Below are 25,517 nucleotides of genomic sequence, written 5' to 3' on the forward strand. Positions count from 1 at the left end.
TCATAATACCCTACGTACAGATGATAATCTATAAACGTATAGGAGATCTATAGAACGTATTTTATCTGTAGGAGGCGTGCAGAATGTGTTCTACCTGCTGAAGACCCATCTACCGTCATCCTTCTATAGAAAACATTTTAATGTCGTCATATCTGTACAACACCGTTACAGGGTCCTAAAGAAATTCTTATATTTATAGAATCTAATTAATTATAGAGGATGTTTTATCTATAGAAGCAAAATCTTCCTTCTGCAACAAAGGTGGCCTATACAAAAAAAAAAAGAAAGAACAAGTAAGAAAAGCGTTAAGTTCGGCCTTGCCGAACTTTTTATACCCTCCACCACAAATTTCAGCCATTTCGGTGGATTAATGTGACCACAACCTTCAAAAAACCGAAATTCGGAAGGTACCGTTCTATGGGGGCTATATGATGGCGTGCACCAATACCTACCAATTTGTGGGGGAAAGTTTTATAAGCCTAAAGAAGACTAAATACCAAATTTCAGTCATCTCGGTGTGATAATGAGGATAAAACCTTCATAATATCAAAAATCGGGAGATATCGTATTATGGGGGCTATATCAACACGTGGACCTATATAAACATTTTATGGTAGAAATTTTCTTAGCCTCTGGAAATACAAATACAAAGTTACAACCGATTCTTTGGTCAAATGGGTCTGATACATTCAAAATATATTAAAATGACGCGTACTTTATAAGGGGCCTTATGTGGGGGCTATACCAAAACGTGGACCTATATAACCCAACTTTGGTAGGAATGTTTTCTGGCCTCTGAAGACAAAAAGTACCAAATTACAACCAATTCGGTGGTCAAATGGGTCTAATACATGCAAAATATATTAAAATGACGCGTACTTTATATGGTGCCTTATATGGAGGCTATACCAAAACGTGGACCTATATAACCCAACTTTGGTAGGAATATTTTTTGGCCTCTGGAGACACAAAGTACCAAATTACAACCAATTCGGTGGTCAAATGGGTCTAATACATGCAAAATATATTAAAATGACGCGTACTTTATATGGGGCCTTATATGGGGGCTATACCAAAACGTGGACCTATATAACCCAACTTTGGTAGGAATGTTTTTTGGCCTCTGGAGACACAAAGTAGCAAATTACAACCAATTCGGTGGTCAAATGGGTCTAATACATGCAAAATATATTAAAATGACGCGTACTTTATATGGGGCCTTATATGGGGGCTATACCAAAACGTGGACCTATATAACCCAACTTTGGTAGGAATGTTTTTTGGCCTCTGGAGACACAAAGTACCAAATTACAACCAATTCGGTGGTAAAATGGGACAAATATCTTAAAAATTCCTTAAAACGACGACGCGTCACGCGTCATTTTGTATGGGGGCTATACGAAAGCGTGGACCTACATAGCCCGCTTTCAATACCAAAAGACCTACGTACATATAATATATTTTCCCAAAGTTTCATAAACCTACGTCAATTCGTTCGGACGCTAGAGTGATTTCCACAGACGGACGGACATGGCTATATCGATGTAGAATTGCACGCTGATCAAGTATATATATACTTTGTGGGGTCTACAATGATTATTTCGAGTAGTTACCAACGTAGTGACAAACTTAATATACCCCCATCCTATGGTGGAGGGTATAAAAAACTTCCATTATGTACTCAATAAATAGTTGACCGTCTAAATATTGTGACCGATCTAGCGGTCTTCCATCAACGAACTACATATAGATGGATGATCTTCTTCCTACATGTACAAGCCCTTCAGCAAAGGTGTCTTCTTTAGATAGAATACTTTCAATATGTCTTCCATAAATTATCGAACTACTACACGCAGAAAAATATAAGTTAGAAATATGTTTGGATCCAAACAAATATTTTTTTTGGGACTGATAGCAAACAAATATATGTTTGGATTCAAGCATAATTTGTTTGGGTCCAAACAAATATATGTTTGCAACATTTTGTAATTTTATATGTTTGGGTACCAGCATATTTTTTTTATGTTAGAACATATTTTTATGGGTGGAGAGAATTTTTGTCATAGAGAGTAACATCAGGGCTCTCGCAGCTGTGGAATGTTGGTTTATAATAAAGAGCTGTGTGCATGGTGTAATAGGAGACCCAGATGTTTTGTGATGTATATGCGTAAAACACGTGTGTTTCAGAGATCATCAATGAGTTACTTGCACCCGTAAGCCAATTGAACACGCAAAAGTTTTTTGGGTCTTTTGCTTTTTTAACGCATGTGTTTTCTTGCACTCGGTATTTTTTCCACCACCACAAAAAATACTTACGACGCATCAAGACCGTTGCTTGTGCGTAGTAAGTAAAACAAGTGTCCATCGTATTTTGCACTGTATACAAAACTCGCAATCGTAGATAGTTTGACAATTGGCTTATCAAGTAGAAGCACACACACAACACTACAAAAATAAACAATTGTAATTTTATTTGTTGTTGTTTTGTTTGTGTATGCTTTTCTATATTTGCTTGGAATGTTATGTGTGCTTTTGCATGTTCTTTTAACGTTTGAAAATCAGTGTTAGAAAATGATCTTAGCTCTCACTCTCTCGGAGAGCACGAGAAAATCGGTTGAATTACAAGGGTTGAAAACAATACTTGATTTGCAATGAGCAAGAAAGTAAGACAGAAAATGTTATTGCGCATTTAAAACTACTTGGCAAAGCATACGCAAGTGTCAAAAAATATCCATTTTTAAATAACTTATTTTCTGAGTGCCTAGCCACTCTCGTACATATTTTGAGAACGGCAATTAACACTTGCATTTATTTTTTAGAGTAGCAAGCCGCACATGCGCTTGTTTTTTAGCATGTGGCTTATGAGTGTCAAAATCAGCTACTTGCGCACTTCTCTGGTGTGTTTTGTTAACACATTAACAACAACTTAGCAAGCGAAGAGGAAAAGAAAAAAAATGGTGTTATGTTGGACTTTTTTCTTCAGTGTTCTAAAGACAATAGTTGAGTAAAGACGGTAAAGTAAGTGAATAAATCTGTGTTTTGACTTTTCTTAAAGAAATTGTGCTTTTGAGAAGCGTTCAACAATGTTTCTAATATTTTTTTTCTTTTTAAAAGTGCGACTTTTTATAAGTTATTTCATTAATTTTTTTCCTTTATTAAAGTCTGTTATGTATGTCCCAATTTACATTAGGCGAGTTTACTTGCGGCAATTGTCAGTTTGTAGGTGAGAGAGGGTGCTGAGAGGCAAAGGGTTACCATATGCCTCACCTCTCTCTCCTACAAAATGACAATTGCTGCAAGTAAACTCGCCCAATGTAAATTGGGACTAAGTTTTGGAATTTTTTATATTCCTATGTGTCTTTTGTTGCCTTTTTTTATGCCTTTCAATAAGCCACCACCATTTATAAATGTGTGTATGTGTATGAGGTAGCCAGTGAGCGCTTACTGAGAGCAAGTGAGCATACATTTCAATGTGTTTTACATTCAAATTTTCGCTCCATTACTATCAGTAAGCGCCCACTGGTGCATGTGTGGCTTTTGGGTTTGTATTTGTTTGCACCTAAATATATAATTTTTTTGCACCCAAAGATATAATTTGTTTGCACCCAAACATATATTTGTTTGCAGGACCCAAACATATGTTATGTTTGGGACTATTTGCAAACAAATATATGTTTGCTGCAAAATATGTTTGGGACATATGTTAGAGAGGTCTTTTTTTCTGTGTGTACATATTGTGGATGATTTATGAGCCTTCCATTAACGAACTACGTCTGTTCTTTATCTATATCTGTTCCTGTGAACTATTGAAATCGTATATAAGTTGTATATAAAAAAACTATAAAAACTTTATAAAACTTCAATAATCAAGACCCAACTGTAGTATGAAAGACTTCTAATTCATTCAATTTTATTTCAATATTTGTATATTTAAAACGCATTTTACAACAGCTCGGGCCAGCATTCGGATACGGATACAATTTCTAATTGAGATTTACAATTTACATGTCACATATTCCAAATATGGGCACGTCTGCTTCGCTTCAAAGCTAGTGAAAAGCAAACGCAACTGTTGTGAATTGAGATATTCGAGAGTTAAGTGAATATTAGTGTAGCATTTTGTATACTACATAAATCTGAGGTAGTTTTTAATGCATTACCACCATATTTACTTAGGCCGTTATGAAACCAAACGTTTGTTTGTACGGAAAGAGTCATAGTCGGGCAAGGCCGTCTATATGATACCCTATACCACTGTTAATGAGTCAAATAAAAAAGTCAATAAAAAAAGTCAAAAAGTAGTAAAAGTCAATAAATAAATGAAATGAAAAAAATATATATGGGAGCTACATACATATATCCAAATCTCGACCGATTTCAATATAATTTGGGACACTTATTTCTAGACCAAATTCTGCCGCAAATTCAAAATTTAATCAAAGTGGACAGATACAGTTGCGTTCAAATAATTGGACAAAAGGGAATGGTCCAACAAATTCTCCATTTTGGCCAATTTTGTATTTGTTTAATATTGTTGACATCCCAACAGTTAATTCATTAACAGAAATGTGGCAATTTGTTTTAAATTGTTTACTTTGTACTTGGCGGAACCGGTAGAGCTAGAGTTCGGTAATTTGAGATGAGGATCACTTATCTTGTGGGTACAAAAAGTACTAAATTTGGTACAATTTGAATTTGGGCGAACGGCTAGAGCAGGAATTTTGAAATTTGGAATTGAGATTACAGTTGGAGTGTCGGATTGAGGTAGTTTTGAAAATTCGAAAAGTACCAAATAGTGCTAAAAGTACCAAATAGTGGGTACGAAAAGTACCAAATAGTGCTAAATTTGGTACAATTTGGGTGAACGGATAGAGCAGGAATCCTGAGATTTGCAATTACGATTACTGTTGGAATTTAGGATTAATGTATGCGTGCTTATGGGTACAAAAAGTAATAAATAGTACCAAATTTGGTACAATTTGGATTTGGGTGAACGGATAGAGCTTGAATCCTGAAATTTGGAATTAAGATTACTGTTGGGTAGTGTTGGAAATTCCTACTTTTGGATACGAAAAGTACAAAAAGGTACTAAATTTGGTACAATTTGGATTTGTGTCAACGGATAGAGCTGGAATTAAAGGATAAAATATGGAGTGCTAATCAAGGTTAAAAAGTACGGTTGACATAAGGAAGTGGTTTTGGAAGGATTTACACATGTGTGCGGAAAGTACTAAATTTGGTACAATTTGTAGTTAGGCGATCGGATAGAGCTGGAATTCTGAATTTTGGAATTAAGAGTACTGTTGGATTTTAGGTTTGAAGTAGTTTTGGAAATTCGTACTTATGAATACGAAAAGTACAAAATGGAACCAAATTTGGCACAATTTCGATTTGGGTGAATAGATGGAGCTGGAAACCTGGGATTTGGACTTAAGACTGCTGTTGGATTGTAGGTTTGAGGTAGTTTTGGGAATTCGTACTTATGGATACGAAAAGTACAAAATCGTACTAATTTTGGTCGAATTTGGGTTTAGGCGAACGGGTAGACCTGGAATCGTGAGATTTGAAATTATGATTAATGTTGGATTGTAGGTTTTAGGTAGTTTTGGATATTTGGATAAAGGAATGGAGCTGGAATTTTGAAATTTGGAATTAAGATTACTGTTGGAATTTAGGATTGATGTAGTATTGGAAATTCGTACTTATGGGTACGAAAAGTACTAAATGGTACCAAATTTAGTACAATTTGGATGAACAGAGAATCACTTCTATACATAAACCAAATACCCAATTTAGTACCGTTAGCTTTTTGCAGGGTTAACCTTCTGTATGAGGATTTATTGGAAATATAAGCAATGAAACTGATTTTTGAAACCGAGTGGGTTTGTTAAATCCGGTTATATATAAACGTACTATTATAGAAAACCGACTCCATATCACAAACCTCCACACAAGCAGAGAGTAAAAGTTCAGCAGCAGCCTTACAGTGGTGCAGATTTATCTGAATTATTCGAATTCGGGAATTATGTGAATACATGAAGAATGTATCCTATCAGCCCAACTCTACGTGCCCTTACTTCAGAATGCGGAAGCACACCCACTCATCTCGAAGTTCAACAATCATCCACAAGCTTGTACATACTCGACTTTCTCCTTCTCAATAGAGATGCTTTCTGAAATCATAATTTACATGAGTGTTTGACCTCCCCCTATAAAGTTAATTAAATCTTTTACCAATAACAAAAATATTTGCTTACAAGGGGCCACAAAAACACCCAGCGTACGTCCCTGGCCTCAGATATCCTTACGAATTTGATCCGCTTTACTCATCGCCCGTAGCAACTCGTAAAGTATCTTTGTGTTGATTGCTGAGAGTCCATACTGGAATGACATAATTGAAGACAGATCGACCTATGACATACTATGTCGTTTTCAAAGCATATATTTCTTTTGTCATAGGTGGTCCGAAGCATGCTTTTAACTTAAGTTAAGAATAAATTTATTCCTGTATTATAGATTCGGGCTAATGTAATTTAAGTGGGAAACGTGGTGGAAGAATAACTAAAATCACTCCAAAGCTAATCAATCAAATCATTCAAAATTAAAATTCCAAAGTCTATGATATAAATAAAAGGGTGCTTACTAAACATTGAAGGTCCATTTTTCAGGAAGTATGGACTTCCGCAACAAAATCTATATAACGTTGTAATCAGGTCACCAAAGGCTATCGACGGCAGACTAGAGCTGACAAAAAATCGATGGTACAATCGATAGTATTGAGTTTTTAAAAATTAAATATCGATAGATGGTTTTGTCTATCGATATTATCAAATTAAAAACCCCTAACCTAAAATCTATTGAAATGTATAAAAATTACGCTGATTTTTGGTTTTGTGGATGTGAGAAATTCAGTCCGTAGTCACATGTACAATATTTTCGGATAAGAAAATTGTACTTTTGTGTAATTTTTTTTTTTATTAAATAAAAACAATTATTTTTTTCTCCGTTTTATTTCTGTGATGTACTTGTGCAAAATGTCAACAAAAGCATGCATATTTCCGACATTTTTATTTCCAAATTAATGGTGATGACATATTACTATCGATAGCTATCGATTTTTGAAATGAAATATCGAAAATTTCTAATGTTGGGATTATTGATAGTTTGTCAGCTCTACGGTAGACATGACGAAGAGATCCGCGAGGGCTCCTTAAACCGGACTTGTTCCCCAGCTCTCTATTAATTTTACTTATTGAAAATACTACACAAACGTCCTCATCAGTGACGATTAGTGATACGACGTTACCAAAGTTTCCTAGTCGTTGGCATAGTGTGACTTGGTTGTGTCATTGGCAACAACTGGAGAATGGAAGTACCTGCAACCTTATGGAAATAAAAGTAACCTTTTTTAGCTTTCACATTCGTTAAGTTACAGCGATAATGTCGAATGGACGGCCTTTTACAAATCTCCCGATGTGCAAAATTGAAAAAAATGGGATATCCTATGAATGAAGCCAGGTGGGGATGGCGGCCAATTTGTTTTTGAGAATTCTACTCATCAATTTGCGTAGACGTATAATATCGACGTCGTCGTACCAATAGACCAATTTGCGTAGACGATGTATATCGACGACATACTAACCGCGAGCTGCAAATAGCTGACGAAAATGACAAAGAAGTAGTTGAATCTTGAGTGCTAGTATGCAAATATTGATCGCGTATTGTGCATGACTCTATTAAAAAGTGAGTAAAAAGTCTATAAGGACATAAGTTCTTATAATCACATAAGTTAGATTCAATCTACACCTTCATAATGGGTGGGGAAGTAAGGGGCTTAAGTTGAGTTTAAGCATTTAGCTCGGTTGAGGACCAATGGTTTGTTGGTGTCATCACAAATATATAACATTTATGGAGGAGATAAGGGCCTCTGAAGTTCCAAAAATTCCCTAGTATTATTTCGTAAGCTTTACAATGGTACCCGTTTTATCCGTCATCAGAGGCCCATATCTCGGGAAATATGGACATCCGCAATAAATGTCACATATATTGTGATCAGGGTTACGAGACCTACCTACGACCTTATCCGGACTTAATGCTTTAACTCAATTCGCTCTACAGTAAGTACAACAGCTTCCTCTATCAGCTAACCCTCAATGTTAGGGCAAATTGGATTCTAGCTATGTACTTTCTTATTGGGTGTTTTATAAATGCTTCCTCAGATTAATCCAAATCATAGACTTAAATATCTCTTTTGCTAATCCAACAACTCAAAGCCCTACATATATTCTCATTCACAACATGGTGTAAAAAAGTTATAAAAGAATTAATGTTATTGATACATCAATTTTAAAATGACACACATATTCACATTCTTTTCATCTTCCTCCCATTTGCAGAGATTTATTCTCCTAGGTTTCAGCGCAAATAATTTACACATTGTAGTTCCAATAAGTGTATGAGTAACAACAAGCGTACATAAGTCGGATTATTCTGTTCATAAGAGCATTTATTTAAAGCTCATCTTAGTGCATGTTGTGTGAACTGCATATCATTGTTGGTGGCTACGTATCTCATCGTATTCTTCAATTTTCGCCTGAATTCGTTAATACTGTGTTAACAACAATTATGAGTACCACGTATGCTTGCGTTTATTGGTAAGAATGGATATAAGCCACGGTATACCCAGACACAGACAGATTGACAAGCAGACCGTTTGTAGAAGTTTGTACTAGAGGTCACAGACTATATTTTCGATTTACATGATATTCTATTGGTATTTTACACTTTTACGATGGGAAGGGGAAGAATTGTGGCAATAACGGGTAGGTTGCACAGCACAGCTGCAGCAGCGACAACGACAATACATCAATTGAATGAAAATCACATTGTGTTCAATTATTCTATACGTGCCACACATTTTTATAGTACTCATTTTCGTATCGCATTTTTCTTGATTTGTGTTTCTTTTTTATTGTATTTTTTCCCGTCAACCAGCTGTAGTTATCTTATTGTTGTTGTTATTATATGCCCGTTTAACTCTTCTTCCGCCGTTTGTTAATAACTAAACAGCGTTGTGACAATCGTTAACTACTTCTACGTTTAAAAGATAAACGCTGTCTCTTGTACATTTTCCTTCCTTCCTTCCATTCTGGCCAAAACGATGACACAACAAAAACAACGCAAAAAGCCTACAACAATGAATTTGACAGATACTTGTGGAGAATTTTTATGCAAAAGAGTTTCACCATAAAGGGGTTGCCATACGATTACGGATATAACAAATTTGTGGAATTTTGCCTCATATTGGGAAGTTCAATTGGCCGTAACGAATTGGACGGAACTAATAATGTATCCATGGTAGCAAAGCTAATGAAAAGACGATAGTTTAAATTATCACCACCGAAAAAATTTTCAATGTACAATTTAAAGCTATTTAAAACTGGGAGTTCAAAAGCTGCGCGTTACACAAAATGTGTGATAGACCTTGTGACTTTGCGATATTTGAATTTTTATCTAGGAATTTGTAGAACATTGTAGGTGGATAGCAAAGTAATAAGCTGTTTATATTAGAGCTTTTTGCAGGGTTAACCTTCTTTATAAGGATTTATTTGAAATATAAGCAATGGAATTGACATTTAAAACCCAGTCGGTTTGTTAAATCCGGTTATATATAAACGGGGTATAAATGTTAATAAAATAGGGAAGTTCTTCTCCAAGAAGATCTATACCAAATGAGGTTTCGGAAAAGGAGACAGTCTATCGTGAGTCCTTTTCAAAATTCTGTTATGTGAAGTTATCCGAAAATAACAAAAAAAAAAAAAAAATGGAAAAATGATGCGATATACACAAATGAGCACATATCAATTGCTCAAAACAACGGCATGGTAACAGAAACTTTTTAAAACTGATCAAGAAAAAGTTTATTTGACGGCTTTGACAGTTAGAAACTACAAATTTTGGGATTGTACAATTATATTTTGATCACGAATATATCATCAAGATAATACAAAAGCAAGTGGTAAAAGGATCAAAAGCATCAATGAGTGTTATCGGGCTCAAGGAGCTAAGGAAATTCTTTGCTTTAGCCACCCCTCTCGGATTTTTTTTAATTTCCTACATATATCTAGTGTTTCTTTTACCGATTCCAACGATATATTATTCTGGGAAATGTACACTTCCCGAGATATTAGCCTTGAAAGTACCACAAATACCCATAATTTGCATACATTTTTTACATATGCGGCCTTCAGTCGTGTTTCTCCTATGGACAGGTACAAATCTCGAGTAAGGGAATAACATTTTCTTTTAATTTTTGCCATAAATAACCGGCATTCGGCAGGGGATTTAAGACTTTCACATATGGGCAGGTAGGTGCAAATCTCGGGCATTGGAAAAATTTGTTAGTCCTAAATTTGTTCTATAGCATTACCCTCAACTTATAACTCTCACTGAGTTTAAAATTGTAGTGTCTTTCAAGCCGTAGTCTGTACAATAAAAAACTGCAGAACTGATAAACTATATGGACAATTAGATATCTGCGTCAATAGTCAATCTCTCATGTGTGGGGTAGTTTTGGATTGTATGAACGTCCAAGATCTTAAAATTAATCATAACTCTGCGTTTGGTTTCGGGTCGAAGGACATGAAATTGCGGATGAAATGGCGCGTCGCAGTTTATAGTTTAAATCGATCAAGCCATCTCTGTGCCACTTCATGGGGCTGATCCCTACATTTCCGTAAAGAAGTCCGTCCTGAAACTAGCGGTGGCAATTAAGTGAAATAGCTGCATATGCTGACTATGCGTTCTTATTATGTCGCCACGCCAAAATACAGCGAATCATGAGTAAACACACTATTCAATCTCTGACGGCCTTCTGCTAAACCAAGTCAAAAAGTCTGTTGCTGTATATTGTAACTTTGGGCTGTCCTATCTTAACCTATGGTTTCTTGTCTTGTGGAAAGCGCTCGAAAATGGGTCATACTTGGCAAAATAGGAAACGCGCAACGAGTTGATGCTCATCATTTGAACTGCCAGCAAAACAATACTGGCGACATTGAATGATCATTTGCAGGCCCCATAGGAGACTCAAGCATAGCATTCTTCACAACAAAGGCATTCCAATTATCGAGTCGGTTTTATCGCACAATTCCTACACTTTAACACGACAGAAAAAAATGAGAGTTTAGTCATTTACACTGATGGCTCAAAAATGGAGGATGATTTCTGTTTCGCTTTATATTGTAAGGAGGTCATTATCCGACATTCATATAATTTGGACAACAACTATAGTGCCTTTCAGTGGGAAATATTCGCTATATTTAAGCCCAAGACTCAAGCGCATCTTTTAGGAAAAGAGGATACTAAATTACTAATTATTGCAGCCGAAATAATTACAAAAAACAAAAACATTGTTCCACAACATCCCATACGGGACAAGGGAGACTTCTTATTCAGTCTTATTCAGTCGACAACAAGCAAAAACCTTTCATATCGACAAACAAGTAAGAAAAGTCTATAGTCGGACGGAGCCGACCATGGGATACCCTATACCACTATCCCTGGACAATCGCACTCCACGGAACTTCTTTTCAATGATTGTGAACATTTAATTATCAAATCGTCGGTGTCATGCTTAAGTGTTCCATACGCCATTTTGACTTTTTGAGATGCAGGTGGTTTCTAGGGTTTTCGGGTATGCTCTTTCTGAATTTCTAGTCGGTTTTCTCCTATCTGCTCTAGTTTCCGAGATGTACACGCCTCGATGGGAAATCATAAACTTTTTTCTGTTACGAAATTAATATTTTAAAAACTTACAAGTTTAAAAACACATTTCAAAAATCAGAATTTTAATTTTCGATTTGGAAGTATTTAATTTATTGAGGCAAAGATGGAAAATATTTTTGTCAATTTGTTCCATGTGATTTACAATATTTCACATTTGTGTCATAAGTGCGGATATGGAACAAATCGACAAAAATTCTTTTTTTAAAAAAATCTCTATAACTTTTTTATTCCAATACATATTCCTCTAAATTTTTCAAATATGTTCTATATACTATTATTAATATTTCAAGTCAAAAATATAAATATTTGCTTTAGTCAGCTCCACATAATTGTGACGCGAAACATTAAAATGCGATTATCTCAAAACGGGCAAATGGCGTATGGAACACTTAAGCATGACACCGACGAAATATCAGAGATGTAATGTGTAATGCTTAAGACCAAAACCAAAAAGTTATCTAGCATGACAAAGACATTTTTGTAGCAGGAAAGGAAAATTTATTCACACAAACTAAAATGTAATGAAACCCACTTATGTAGTACTACTACTTCCGTTGTTTAACCGCTACTTTATTGAAATTTTTACCAATTTGACACAAAAGTTTCAATCCATTTAACCCGCTAAGTATTATCTGATCTTCACGTTGGTTTGTATGCTTCTTCTTCATCATAAACTCAAACTTTGTTTAACATTTTGCGGGTTATTATTTTGACCTACAGAGCCGCTACAAAATTAGTTAAAATTTTGTTTTCGGTCCATTTCATCCCCTGAACATTTCACGATCATCACCAACAACTAATCGTTCATATTCTGGCCCGAACCCAATCTGCTTAAACAATTTGTTACAATCGGTCCTTGTTTACAATTTTTAATGGACGGACACACATCGCTAAATCGCTTTATCTCGTCGAGATATGAATTTTGGCATACCAAATAAGAGGTCTAGGACGAATATTTCGTTGTGTTACATAAACTTTTGGAGAGACAATATATAGCATGGGATAAAAATGTGGTTCTCTACACAGAACCCATTATATATTAGGCAGTAGGCCCGTTATCTAGCAAACACTTTATTGCAATTTACATCAGAGGAAAGGTCAGTAGTTTTTTCCATATGTAAGCGAAATATATATGTCCTCAAGGAATTAAAATATCGACCCAAAAAAAATGTTTATATTTTTCATACAAAAGTAATGGTCCATTTCACCCGCTAAAGAATATCAGATCATCATTCAAAATTGTAGGCATCTTTTTCGACCTATACTCTTACCCGGTGCAGAATTTCGTGACTATTGATGTATAATTGCGACTTCTAGCGAGTTTATTATTATACTACAAACAAATAACGGAATATATTAGGCTGTAACTCTGTTATCTGATCATGCACACCAACATAATTGGCATCAATTGAAAGGTCAAGCGTTCCACTTTCAAGTATATCTCACTTGTCCGGAATGTCACTTCCAGGAATTAAGATAAAAGCTGTATATTAAAAATTTTCACAATTTTCACACAAAAGTTTTGGTCCATTTAACCCTCTAAATATTATCCGTTCGCCATCTCAAATTGCAAGCTTCTCCTTTGTGATACACTCTTACCTTATTTAAAATTACGCATTGATCGGACTATTATTGAGACCTACAGAGCCGCTAGAAAATTGGATAAATATTATGTTTTTGGTCCATTTCACCCGCTAAATATTTCACGATCATCACCAATAAGAATAGGGATCTATTCTGATCTGAACCCGACCTCCATACAAAATTTCGTGACGATCGGTCCATAATTGCGGCCTGGAGCGTGTTTACAATTTATAATGGACAGACGGACGGACGGACGGACGGACACACATCTCAAAATCGCTTTATCTCGTCGAGATATGAAGATTGGTATACCACATTGGGGGTCTCCGACGAATATTTCGCGGTGTTACATGAATTTTTACCAAAACAAACTTATAATACCCTTTTCCACATTGTGGTATAGGGTATAAAAATTAAAAAGCCAGACAGGAATTCGCAAAACCCGACTGCAGTGTCCAAAAATGGAGGACTGTGCTGTTTTCTAATGAATATAAGTTTAATTTAAAGGATTCAGATAGAATAAGGGGGCAACGGTTAAATCCTAAATATTGCATGGAGGCGGAACATAATGGTCTGGAATTTTTTCTCGGGACGGCTTAAGTCTCGTTTAGGGGGACCTCTCGGATGAATCTAAGTTTAATTTTAAGGATTCAGATTCAGGATTAGTCCTTGGGACCCTGATCACAACGATATATTACTTTTCCGGGGGAAGTACATACTTCCCGAGATATGGGTCTTGACATTTTACTATTTTTACTTGGGCAATATGGGTATAATTTTAAAGCTCGTGGTGAGTACTTTTGATTGCGTTTACGCCTATTGCTCCTGTCCGTAGGAGAAAGTCTTAAATCACGGCCGAAGGCCTGCTACTTAAAGAAAACTTATAATTTTGGAAAAACTTTTGTTTGCGTAGCCCACTATTGTTCCTGTCCATAGGAGAAAGTCTTAAATTCCGGCAGAAGGCCGTCTACTTAAATCTCGGGAAGTATGGACTTCCCCCTGGAAAGATATATGTATATAGTTGTGATCAGGGTCCCAAGGACTACCTACGGTGAAAATTTCAGCCCGATCCGAGAGGTGCCCATAAATAAAGTAATGCTGTCAAAGTAGGACTTTCCCGAAATGTCGAAACCCATATTTCGGGAAGTATGGACTTCCCCCGGGAATGATATATACAGTCGTGATCAGGGTCCCAAGGACTACCTATGGTAAATATTTCAGCCCGATCGGAGAGGTGCCCCTAAACAAGACTTGTTCAAATAAAGTGAACAATAAATTTAGTTTTGGACGACATTGTAAGTCCTAACAACAGGAAATAATAGCTCCTTGTGTCTAAAAAAATAATAAGGGAAATAGATGATACAGTCATTCCATCCCATCCATATCGGATATCGGATAAAAGCAGCAGTCAAACAAATACAACATGTCTATTTAATTTTCAGAAAATCCGTTGTTCAATCTTCATAAAATGCAAATTGCAAAAAATCTGGCATCTCTTCGTTCAATTTGTTCACAAGAGAAACAAGGCAAAGAGCAAAATGGCTCAATAAAAATCTCTACAAATGATTAACTCGTTAGAAAAAACGATTTGCGAAAGCACCGAATTAACAGAGTTAAGTGTTATCCAATACACAGCAACACAAGCATCAAATAATTAATCCAGTTAAAAATATTAGTCATACTTCAAATACAAAACAAGGCAAAAAAAATCCCATTTACTCACATATCACAACCACATTGTAGAAAAATACCGCCTCCAAAAGTGCAATTGGAGACTTGTGGGTATTTACAATTGAAATGACATTGGATAGTAAAACATGAAAAGAGAGGAGAATAACATAGGAGACGACGAAAAAAAGCAATAACAATAGTTGGGGAAAGGTGGTAACTGCTTGAAAGGGAGAACGAACACACACACGAAAATTTGGTCAAGTATGAAGAAATAGTAGTAGGACTAAAAAGCAGCAGAGTATGGTCTCTGCGCAAGTAAAAGGAGGCCAGGATATGTTATGAATAATTTAAACTAGTTAGGCAGGAAACATTAAACAAATAGCGCGCCAGACATGGAATGGAAAAGTTTGGCCACCAACACACCATATTGCTTTTCATATTTGTTGGCCAAAATACATGACAACGACCAAGATGATGACAGGTGTTTTACCAACGAGAGGTAGTGGTGGTAGTTTTGTTGGTCATGTTATGGAATGTTTTCTATAGAGAACCCCTAGCAGATCAGCTAATTGAGCACCAAGTTAATTTTCGCTAGCTGTCAAGAGCAACTGGCAATTAATTCACTTATCAGCAAATGATTTGATGTTTACATTTTCTCTGACTTTTTTGGTTTTTTACTTTCTGTTTTCTTTTTTGTTTATTAGTAATTAACGCGTACACATAATTTGTTTATTGCATTTCTCTTATTTCATCATAATCGCACACAAAAAAAAAAAACACTTCTACTTCCTTTCAGACACACAATCATCGTTTTGTTAACCGTCCGTTTTAGCCAACCTTTTTTAACAACGCGACAAAAATTTTTTGTTGCTCTTCCTCTCTTTGCTCACTTCACTTCTTTTCCTTGACTTGATTTTTTTCTTTCGACTTTTTCACTTTGATTTTAACCAATATTTAGAGATTTTAATGCAAAACTTTTAATTCCACCGATTTGCACACACACTGACATTTATTTTTTCATTGGTTTTTGCAACTAAATAAACATAAATAAATGGAATTATTTGAAACTTTGCTTAACATTAAAAAGATGTTCCGATTTTCAGTGCAGTAAAAAGTTGTGTCAAAACTGAGAGTGGCCAGATTGTAATTTCAGAGAGAATAGTTACTTTTAATGATGTTCAAGTAACCAATAACCGTGGATATATTGCCAATTAGAATACAGATTGGAAATTAGTTGATAATTGTAACGTAGTTGGTTGCCGGGTTAACCTTCTTTATGAGGATTTAATTTGACGTATACGCAATGGAATTGATGGCTTTAAAATTACTTTAAAGTTTCTTAAAGTTTTACCAGTTCTACCATTTTTAACTCGGAAAGCCATGGTAGAACAAATATAAGGTAAAGTAAATACTACAACAAATACAACTCAACAACAACCACAAAGGAATTTATTCTTGTTTGTAACGTTATGCTTGGTTTACATTACGAAATACACTCGATTTCAACTGTCAATTCCTTTGCGTATACGTCAAATGAAAACTCATCTGAAATCCATTGGATTTCGTTTGACGTTTAATCAATGGAATTGACAGTTGAAATCGAGTGGATTTCGTAAATGTAAACCAAGCATTACTGTCACCGGTACATGCCCAGCAAAAAAAAAATGGAAGTGGTGCAAGTTGGAGTGAGGATTTCATTACATGCATGGATGCGCTTCCAGTGGACTAATGAAAAAGGCAATCCTTTTCCTCACATTTGGATTACATCCAACAAGCACTTTTATGTATAAACGATAAAAAATTCAATTTTCATTCAACAAATGAAATTAAAGTAATACGGCGTTTATATTATAGTTTTTTGCAGGGTTAACCTTCTTTATGAGGATTTGTTTGAAGTATATACAATGGAAATGACATTTGAAACCCAGACCCACTGGGTTAACCTTGTTATATATAAACGGCCTATAAGAATAAAATTAAAATGTCTTATTAATGGCCTGTTCCCGTACTTTACAAAGTGGTAAAAGTCGTAAACGATTTTCATACAAATTTTGTGTACGAGAACGCGAAACTCGTAAAAGTGGTAAAAATTGTAAAAATGGAGTGCTTCCTAGCTGCGTGCTGCGGAAGCAAAATGGAGTTGTTCCTAACTGCGTGCTGCGGAAGCAAAATGGAGTGCTTCCTTTCTGCGCGCTCCCTTGTAAAATTCACTGAGGAATTCATAGAAAAAGAAGCACTTCGTGACACTTGCACCAGTGATTTAACTGCTTCCGTGGATGCAAACTTTTTGCTGGGTGTAAACAGAACAAAGAATGAAAATTTGTTACATTTTCAACTTGAATGTTTCCTCATCATTCCACTAAATGCATGATATCTCGCAGAAAGTAGAATTCTTGCAAAAATGTTTGGGGTCGCCGGAAATTCATTGAAAAAGGGTGCTGTCTCCAATTTCTGTTTTTGAAATCAAAAAAGCAAATGTTTATTAGGGCTTTATGTTTTTCCAATTTAACAAAATACCACACGTATTACCAAATATTGTACCCGTGTTTTAGTGTGCGGCACGTCGTTCGGACTTGAAGGAGGTTAGATTTAATTGATATGAAGAAGACTTTATGGGAAATAGTTTTTTTCTGATGAATATATATATTTATACCCTATACCACAATGTGGAAAAGGGTATTATAAGTTTGTTTTGGTAAAAATTCATGTAACACCGCGAAATATTCGTCGGAGACCCCCAATGTGGTATACCATTCTTCATATCTCGACGAGATAAAGCGATTTTGAATCAGTCAGCTGTATTGCTGTTACCTTTTATTGTTCTACCATGTCGGAAAGCTTTCTTTATAGTACGATTAGACTCTGGTGGATTTAGCAAATCCAGTCGATTTAACTTGTCATTTTCATACAATATCTGTCAAATAAATCGAGATAATGCACATAAACACATTATAACTGTAGACTATACGTTTTAACCCCAAAAAGTAGTAAAACTTGAAGCATAATTTAAAAGAGAGCATGCCAAATTGACTTTCTCTTTTCCTTCTCCTCATAAAGAAGGTTAACCCGGCAAAAACTCTGATACAAATGGCTTTTTAAGCCGGCAAATGACGTTTAATCTTCATTGTGATGTATTATGAGGGTTATTGGTGATATTAGAACTTATATCGTAAAGTATAGTACACATTGACAAGCAAAACTGACAGTCATCGAGGTCTATTTCGTGAATATCAAAGCCTAACTGAAAAATTTCTTTTGTAATCTCTAAATAATACCGTAAATATTGTATTTCAAACGTTTTTAGCCAAATAAAAGTTGTTATTTGCCGGAAAATTGTCCTAAAAGTACGTTGACTGTCAGTTTTGACTGTTAGTGTGTACTCCCCTTAAGAAGGAGAATTTTAGTACGGTTACGTTTTTTGCCGGGTTAACCCACTTCATCCGGATTTATTTGACGTTTGCGCTATGGAATTGACATTTGAAACCCAAACCCACTGAGTTAATCCGGTTAAGTGTAACCGGGGTATAATATCCATCATAAACGTTACTGCAAAAAGTTTTATAGTTAATTATTCACTTAACACAAAGATCTCCATAATAGACTTAAGAATCACTGTTTGTAAAGCTTCTCCAGGAAGAACAATAAAACGTGTTTTACATTTAGCATGTTTTATAAAACATGCATCATTTAAGTTGCCAATTTCATACAGTATCTGTCAAATAAATGACGTAAACTCCCAAAACACCTGGCACTTAGCCAGTGTAAAATGCCTTTATATCATGGGCATGTTCACAAATAAGTAAGTTAAGGAGGATTGGTTGATATATCTGAGATTGTTACGTTTGTACTTTTGTGACATGTGTGATAGGTTAAATGTCTACTAAATCTACTACCACACTGTTCGCCATATTGTCAGCTGAAATGAGACTCCCTCTGAACATACCCATGTTATTGGGTATAAGGTTCGGCAGATTTTTGAGTCGTCCGCTCAAAGCACTGTTATTTGCGATCATCCTCATAACGAGGCTAAAATTTTACAGTTCATCAGCACAACATGATGTTATCGGTGCAGTATCTGCTTGAGACGGGCATACAAGATTGTGATAGGAATGCTCATGGCGGAAGGTCTTCATGATCTAAAAAAGATATGTCCAAACGCGAAATTCTAGATCAAAGAGCCAACAAAGCAGGCTTGAATAATCGCACAGACAGCAGATAAGAATGATATCGTCCCTCAATTCGTATTGGGCCTGAATTAACAGTACGATTCCCAACGCAGACCTCGCTTGTGGACTGAGATCACGCGAAGCGCTACATCTGCTTAATAGCCCACTGACTAACGACACAGTGGAAGAAGAATTTGTGAGTTTGTAACCAGAGGAACAATATAACAGAACTTATGTACATATATACGAATAATTTGAGTTGATACAACAACAACGGCTATATGCGATTAGGTCAGATGTAGGAAAAAGCCGTTCGGTGAGACAGTTAGGAGTCGTTGAAGTTATTAGAAGCCTTAGATACTGCCAAGCATTCCACATTGTTCGAGGATATCGAATACACTTCCTTCCGGCCAAGTTAAAAGAGTTGTATGTTCAATTATATATGTGGACTCCAGCCGTACGTTGAATTCAGCAGCAAGAAATCGAAGTCCCGTATAGCACTATGCAACACTGAAAATGCAAACAACTTCTAGTATGCATTTTTTGAAAGTACATATTTAGACTGCAAAAACCCTAGTAGGGTTTTGTCCTGTCAGATCCAGTTCGGATTTTATGGCCTAATCTAAATCGGGCTAAATCTACACTTTTTTGCATTTATCAGGCCTTTATCTCAGAAACGAATAGGAATTTGGCCTTGCTGTCTTTAGCAATTTTGTATCCCTTAACTAGTAGAGACAATCAGTCAACCTGTTGGCGAAGATGGCAGCCTCATCAAGCAGGTTAGGATGCGATGGGTTGATTCCCCGTTGTATCTGAAACAATCATCAATTCCCAGAATGTCTATAAATCAAAATCGATCCCGAATACCGATGACGACTCTATGCATTGATAAAGGACTACGATTTGGAACATGGAACGTAAAAACACTATACCAAGCCGGTAAACTATCACAAGCCTGTAGGATCTTAATGCAGTATAAGCTATCCTTTATGGGAATGAGCGAAGTTCGGTGGAACAAAAGCGGTCAACTGAAAACAAATGGTGGACATGTCATGTATTGGTCTGGCATTCCACGCGAAAATGATACACATCAATATGGGGTAGGAATGCAGGTTAATGCCAAATTTAGTAACTCCGTCATTGATTATAAATTTATTAACGAACGGACAATGTCTGTGAGATTCAAAGGCCATAAGAAAAATCTGACCGTAATACAGTGTTATGCCCCAACAGAGGATGCCTCGGATGAAACCAAAACTGAATTCTACGATATTCTGCACAACACAATACGGAACTCACCAAAAAAAGATTTGATGTTGGTTATGGGAGACTTTAACTCTAAAATAGGAGCGGAAAACTCAAATTTGGAGCATATTATGGGCAAACACTCTATAGGAGAAAGGAACGACAATGGTGAACGTCTAATTGAGTTATGTGGGATGAACGAGCTCAAAATTGGCGGAAGCCTATTTCTTCACAAGACCGTCCATAAAGTAACCTGGGTATCACCGGATAACAACACCGAAAATCAAATTGATCACATATGTGTCTCAGCAAGATGGAGCAATAGTCTTTGTGATGTCCGAAGTAAAAGAGGCGCTGATATTGCATCAGATAACAATCTCGTGGTTGGAAAAATAAAATTCTCTATAAAGAGTAAGTCACACAAATCGAATTGCAGCAGAATAAAATACAACACTAATAAGCTTAATATCCCTGAGCAACGGCATACATTCTCCGAACTTCTGCATTCCACTATAAAAGTTACCGATTCTTCCAACAATGTTGACCAAACCTGGAATAAATTGAAAACCGAAGTTACGAAGGCCTGCGAGGATGGTCTAGGTCGCGAAAAGAAAAAAAGGAAAGAATTCATATCAGCTCAGTCATGCTCATTGATTAATAACAGAGCTTTATTAAAAAATGAAATAAACTCCCTGAGAAATCCAGAAGAAAGAAGAAGAAAACAGGCTGAATATCACCAACTTGATAAACATGTAAAACAGTCAATACGGGACGACAAAAAGGCAAGTATGCCCAAGATGATTTCGGAGGCAGAGGACGCTGCTGCAGTGGGGAACATGAAGGACCCTTATAAAATTACAAGGAAAATCGCAGGAACACAAATAAAACAGACGCTACCGGTGAAAAGCATAGAAGGGAAGCTTTTAACACAAGTTGACGAGGAAGTAAAGAGATGGAGACAACACTTTATGGGAGCACTAAATGTGTACAGAGAAGATACCGTAGTAACCAACAACGACACTACACCAGTTCTTCCCATCGAAACCCAACCGCCGTCGAAAGAAGAAATTGTCGATGCCATTAAATCGTTAAAAAAATGGAAAGTCTGCGGGAATTGACAACATTTCTGCTGAAATTTTAAAATGTGACCCCGTATTCTTCGGAAACATTCTACATCCACTTTTTCAACAGATTTGGAATACGGAAGTTTTCCCAAAAGATTGGTTAAAGGGTATAATTAATTATTAAAATCCCAAAGAAAGGTGACGTCACAAACTGCAATAACTGGAGAGGTATTACTATACTGTGTATAATAATGAAAGTTTTCATGAAAATACTGCTGGAGCGAATCTTCAAACAAGTTGACAACAAACTGCGACCAGAACAAGCTGGATTTAGAAGCGGACACTCATGCGTCGATCAATTCAACACCATGCGGATCATTATCGAACAATCAATTAAAATGCGTTCCCCTTTATACATTCTTTTTGTCGATTATGAGAAGGCTTTTGATTCCATACATCGAGAATGCATTTGGGCAGAACTAAAAAACCTGGGGATGCCACAAAAATTAATTTCGATTACACGTAGCAGCTACGACAATTTCGAGTGTACAGTTATGCACGAGGGTAAATGTCAGAACCCTTTAATACAATCTCGGGTGTTCGGGAAGGATGCCTACCTGTCACCTTTGTTCTTCTTGGTTGTGATCGATGCCGTCACGAGACGTGCCTACCATGAAAAACCTAGAGGTATCGTGTGGGATCCACTAAAACCTAACGAAAGGTTGGAAACTCTGGATTACGCTGGCGACAAATGCGAACTCTCGCATAGGCTTTGCGATATGCAGCTGGAGAGGTATTACTATACTGTGTATAATAATGAAAGTTTTCATGAAAATACTGCTGGAGCGAATCGTCAAACAAGTTGACAACAAACTGCGACCAGAACAAGCTGGATTTAGAAGCGGACACTCATGCGTCGATCAATTCAACACCCTGCGGATCATTATCGAACGGCTTTGCGATATGCAGCAAAAATTAAATGATCTTGCGAGAGAATCCAGCAAAGTGGGTCTTAAAATCAACACGGTAAAGACCAAAGAAATGAGAATAAACTCCACATCCACGGACCAACTAAACCTCTTTGATGCATGTGTAGAACGAGTACAGGAGTTCACGTACCTTGGAAGCTGCATATCCGAAGACGGCGGTGCCAAAAAAGACATTGAAACCCGTATTGGCAAAGCCCTCGGATCATTTACACAATTGCGGAAAGTGTGGAATGCAAACAGTTATAGCACCAGGACGAACATTAAAATTTTTAAGGCTTGTGTTCTCTCTGTTTTATTATATGGATGCGAAACATGGTTTGTGACAGAAAACAGAGGAAACTGCGTGCGTTGGTTAACAGGTGCCTAATTAGAATTATAAGTATTTTTTGGCCAAACAGAATATCTAACGAACATCTGTGGAGGAAAGCAAATATGGTTGACATTAATATCGAAATCCGTAGAAAAAAATTTGGCTGGATTGGCCACACACTGCGAAAAACACCAGAAGAAGTATGCAACCGTGCATTAGTCTACAACCCTCAAGGAAGCCGAAAAAGGGGTAGACCGAAAACCACATGGAGAAGGTCAACGATATCAGAAATTAACTCTATGTCCCACAGTCTTGGAAGATCCTACAATAACATTACAGAACTGAGTGAATTAGCTACAAACCGGCAGAGATGGAGACAATTTATAGACAGCCTATGCCCAGTATAGAGGCAGCTCGTAATCAGAAGACGACGAGCAAGGCGTTATATATTAACTAGTAGAACTTATCTTTTGAAAAAATCACATAAGAAAAACTCCATATCTAGGGCATCAAAATCTATAAAATATAGAAAATTTTACATAATTGCTTAAATTCTGGTCAGTATCGGCTAAACTATTGGGAGTTGAACCAAGTAAGCTTTCGCAAAAATCTTCCAAATAAAGTTCTCAACTCTCTGAAACTCTAAAATGCTTACTTCATGTTGTTTCAGCGGTATTTTGCATCATATCTTTTACAACACGTATTTCAAACACAGTTCACACCAACAGTTTATTCTCGCATTTCGGATTTCACTACATTAGGTGTGTTCGTTTACTCAACAATTTGTACAAGTCCAGTAACTTATTGTAATCGACTAAGGTTTTTGCATTGTACTGTAGAGTAAACGAACAACATCCAGTAACAATTTGTACAAACACACATATTATTGAAATTTTTATTAAATCGTCGTTGAAAAATGTTCTGAAAACAACGGGATAGAGTCATTTTATAACAATAACATGTTCTGAAGAATTGTGTATTACACGGTTTTGGAGATACGGTGCGAAATGTATAAAAATTGTGGAATTTTTGCATATATTTCGAAATTTGAGGCAATATATGTAGTTTTTCGAGTTCATTATGTCTCCAAATATTTTATTCTTGTCCTTATCTACAAATTTGCTTCAGAGGTCAGAAGAAGATTCGCATTGGTTTCAGAGATATAGCCCCGAATTTCTTTAAAAAATTGAATATTTATCCATGTTTAGATGGGGTCATAAAATCCGTGCTGGATCTGACACAACAAAACCCAACTAGGGATTCTTGTCGTTTGGGTCTGTACTTTCAATAAATCCTCAGTTCGAATTGTTTGCACAAGATCACCCTACAAATGTTGCACAACTACCTAACGATTCTTGTTGATCTCATATAACGTAATAGGTTGGTCTGTGGTAAACTATGTGGCGCCAGTGTGGGTCCACGAACATAAGTGCAAAGCAATGGAACAAAATTCAAACCTGTCAAAACATCGCAGTGAGAACTGCAACATGGTGTAAAAACATTTTTCTGTGATTTTTGTGTTACCGTTAGAAATTGGTAAAATTTAAACGAAAAATTATGAATGATTATTTCAAAGAAAAGTTGACGGCACTCTTGCTATCGATAGAACTTTACGACTACTTTATTTTGGTCGCTAACATGCCAAAAAATATCATTAATTACCGAAATTTTCTTCCGATTTTTGTTGGAAACTCAAAAAATGAGAGAATCCCACTACAGGACCTTAATGAAATTACTACAAATATCATTGATTTTAAATTAATTATATCTTAAATCAAAATAACATTTCCAACTTACCTTCGATTGTTATCAGGCGGCAATACACTCCAGTCTTGTTCATAATATGGATACATTTTGGGATATTAAAATGGACACTTGGCCAATATTAAGATAAATTTCAATTTTTTTTTCACAATTTCTGCAGATCTTTTTGGTCGTTTTGGGTAGATGACACGTTTTTGTTTTAACTATGTAGTATGTAATAAATATTTATAAAATTTGTTTACACAATATCACATATAAAGAACAGACATCCAACGTTACTTTATTTCGTTTGTTATTTTGGCCCACATATGTACGTAAAACTCTTCTGATAACACCTGCTTTTTGTTATCTTTCTTTTGGGGGCTTCCGAATTTCTAATGAATTCACTAAAATTTTACTTAAGAATTCATTGTTTTACAAACAGAGGATGAAGACTTCCTTTAAAATAATTGGGTGTTGAAATAACGTTAGTGTGACTGATTTTTCAAAATCCGTTAAAACCGAATTTAAAACAAATTATTCTTTTTTCTTTTTTACCGACTATTTCACACCTTGCCGTTGCACGAAATGGAAACTCTCAGAAATATTTTGAAAATACAAAAAAACATACAACATACACATGAAACTTCTTATCTATTTGGAGTAAAATAAAACAATAACAACAACCACAACTATATGGGAGAGGATAAGAGAGTTGATATTTCACCACATACTTACTGTTAAATGCAAATACAGGTGAGCGTAACAATCAGTAAGTTGTCGTTTTTAATTTAACAGTACATTACAAAAGATAAACAGGTCGTTCGTTGGAGTTGTGGGAGGAATTTCGGGGCAGCTAAGAATTCCATATTAGAAATCAGTTAAAAAGGAAATGATTACACTGTGCAAAAGCTAATCGGGGGTGTAAGAAATTCCAAGTGGGAGTGATTTGGTTAGTCGA

At 36.0% G+C, this 25,517-nt stretch overlaps 1 protein-coding gene across 15 annotated transcripts in view; it reads right to left on the reverse strand.

The window, feature by feature from the left end:
• AP-1gamma (adaptor protein complex 1, gamma subunit) overlaps nucleotides 1-25,182 on the reverse strand; it is a 60,656-nt gene extending 35,474 nt beyond the window's left edge. The window contains exon 1 of one of the 15 annotated variants that reach the window (XM_073974421.1): nucleotides 24,611-25,182. In XM_073974421.1, the coding sequence (XP_073830522.1) occupies nucleotides 24,611-24,666 (56 nt within the window). In that variant the 5' untranslated portion in view covers nucleotides 24,667-25,182. Of the gene's footprint in view, nucleotides 1-8,782; nucleotides 9,090-15,689; nucleotides 16,191-24,610 lie in introns of those variants that run through there. The other 14 variants (XM_073974420.1, XM_073974429.1, XM_073974430.1 and 11 more) reach the window with 14 other exon arrangements.
• Between the last annotated feature and the right edge of the window lie 335 nt (nucleotides 25,183-25,517).

The sequence above is a fragment of the Musca autumnalis genome, unplaced genomic scaffold (genome assembly GCF_047663935.1).
Source record: "Musca autumnalis isolate F117 unplaced genomic scaffold, ASM4766393v1 scaffold_3, whole genome shotgun sequence".
Lineage (NCBI taxonomy): Eukaryota > Metazoa > Arthropoda > Insecta > Diptera > Muscidae > Musca > Musca autumnalis.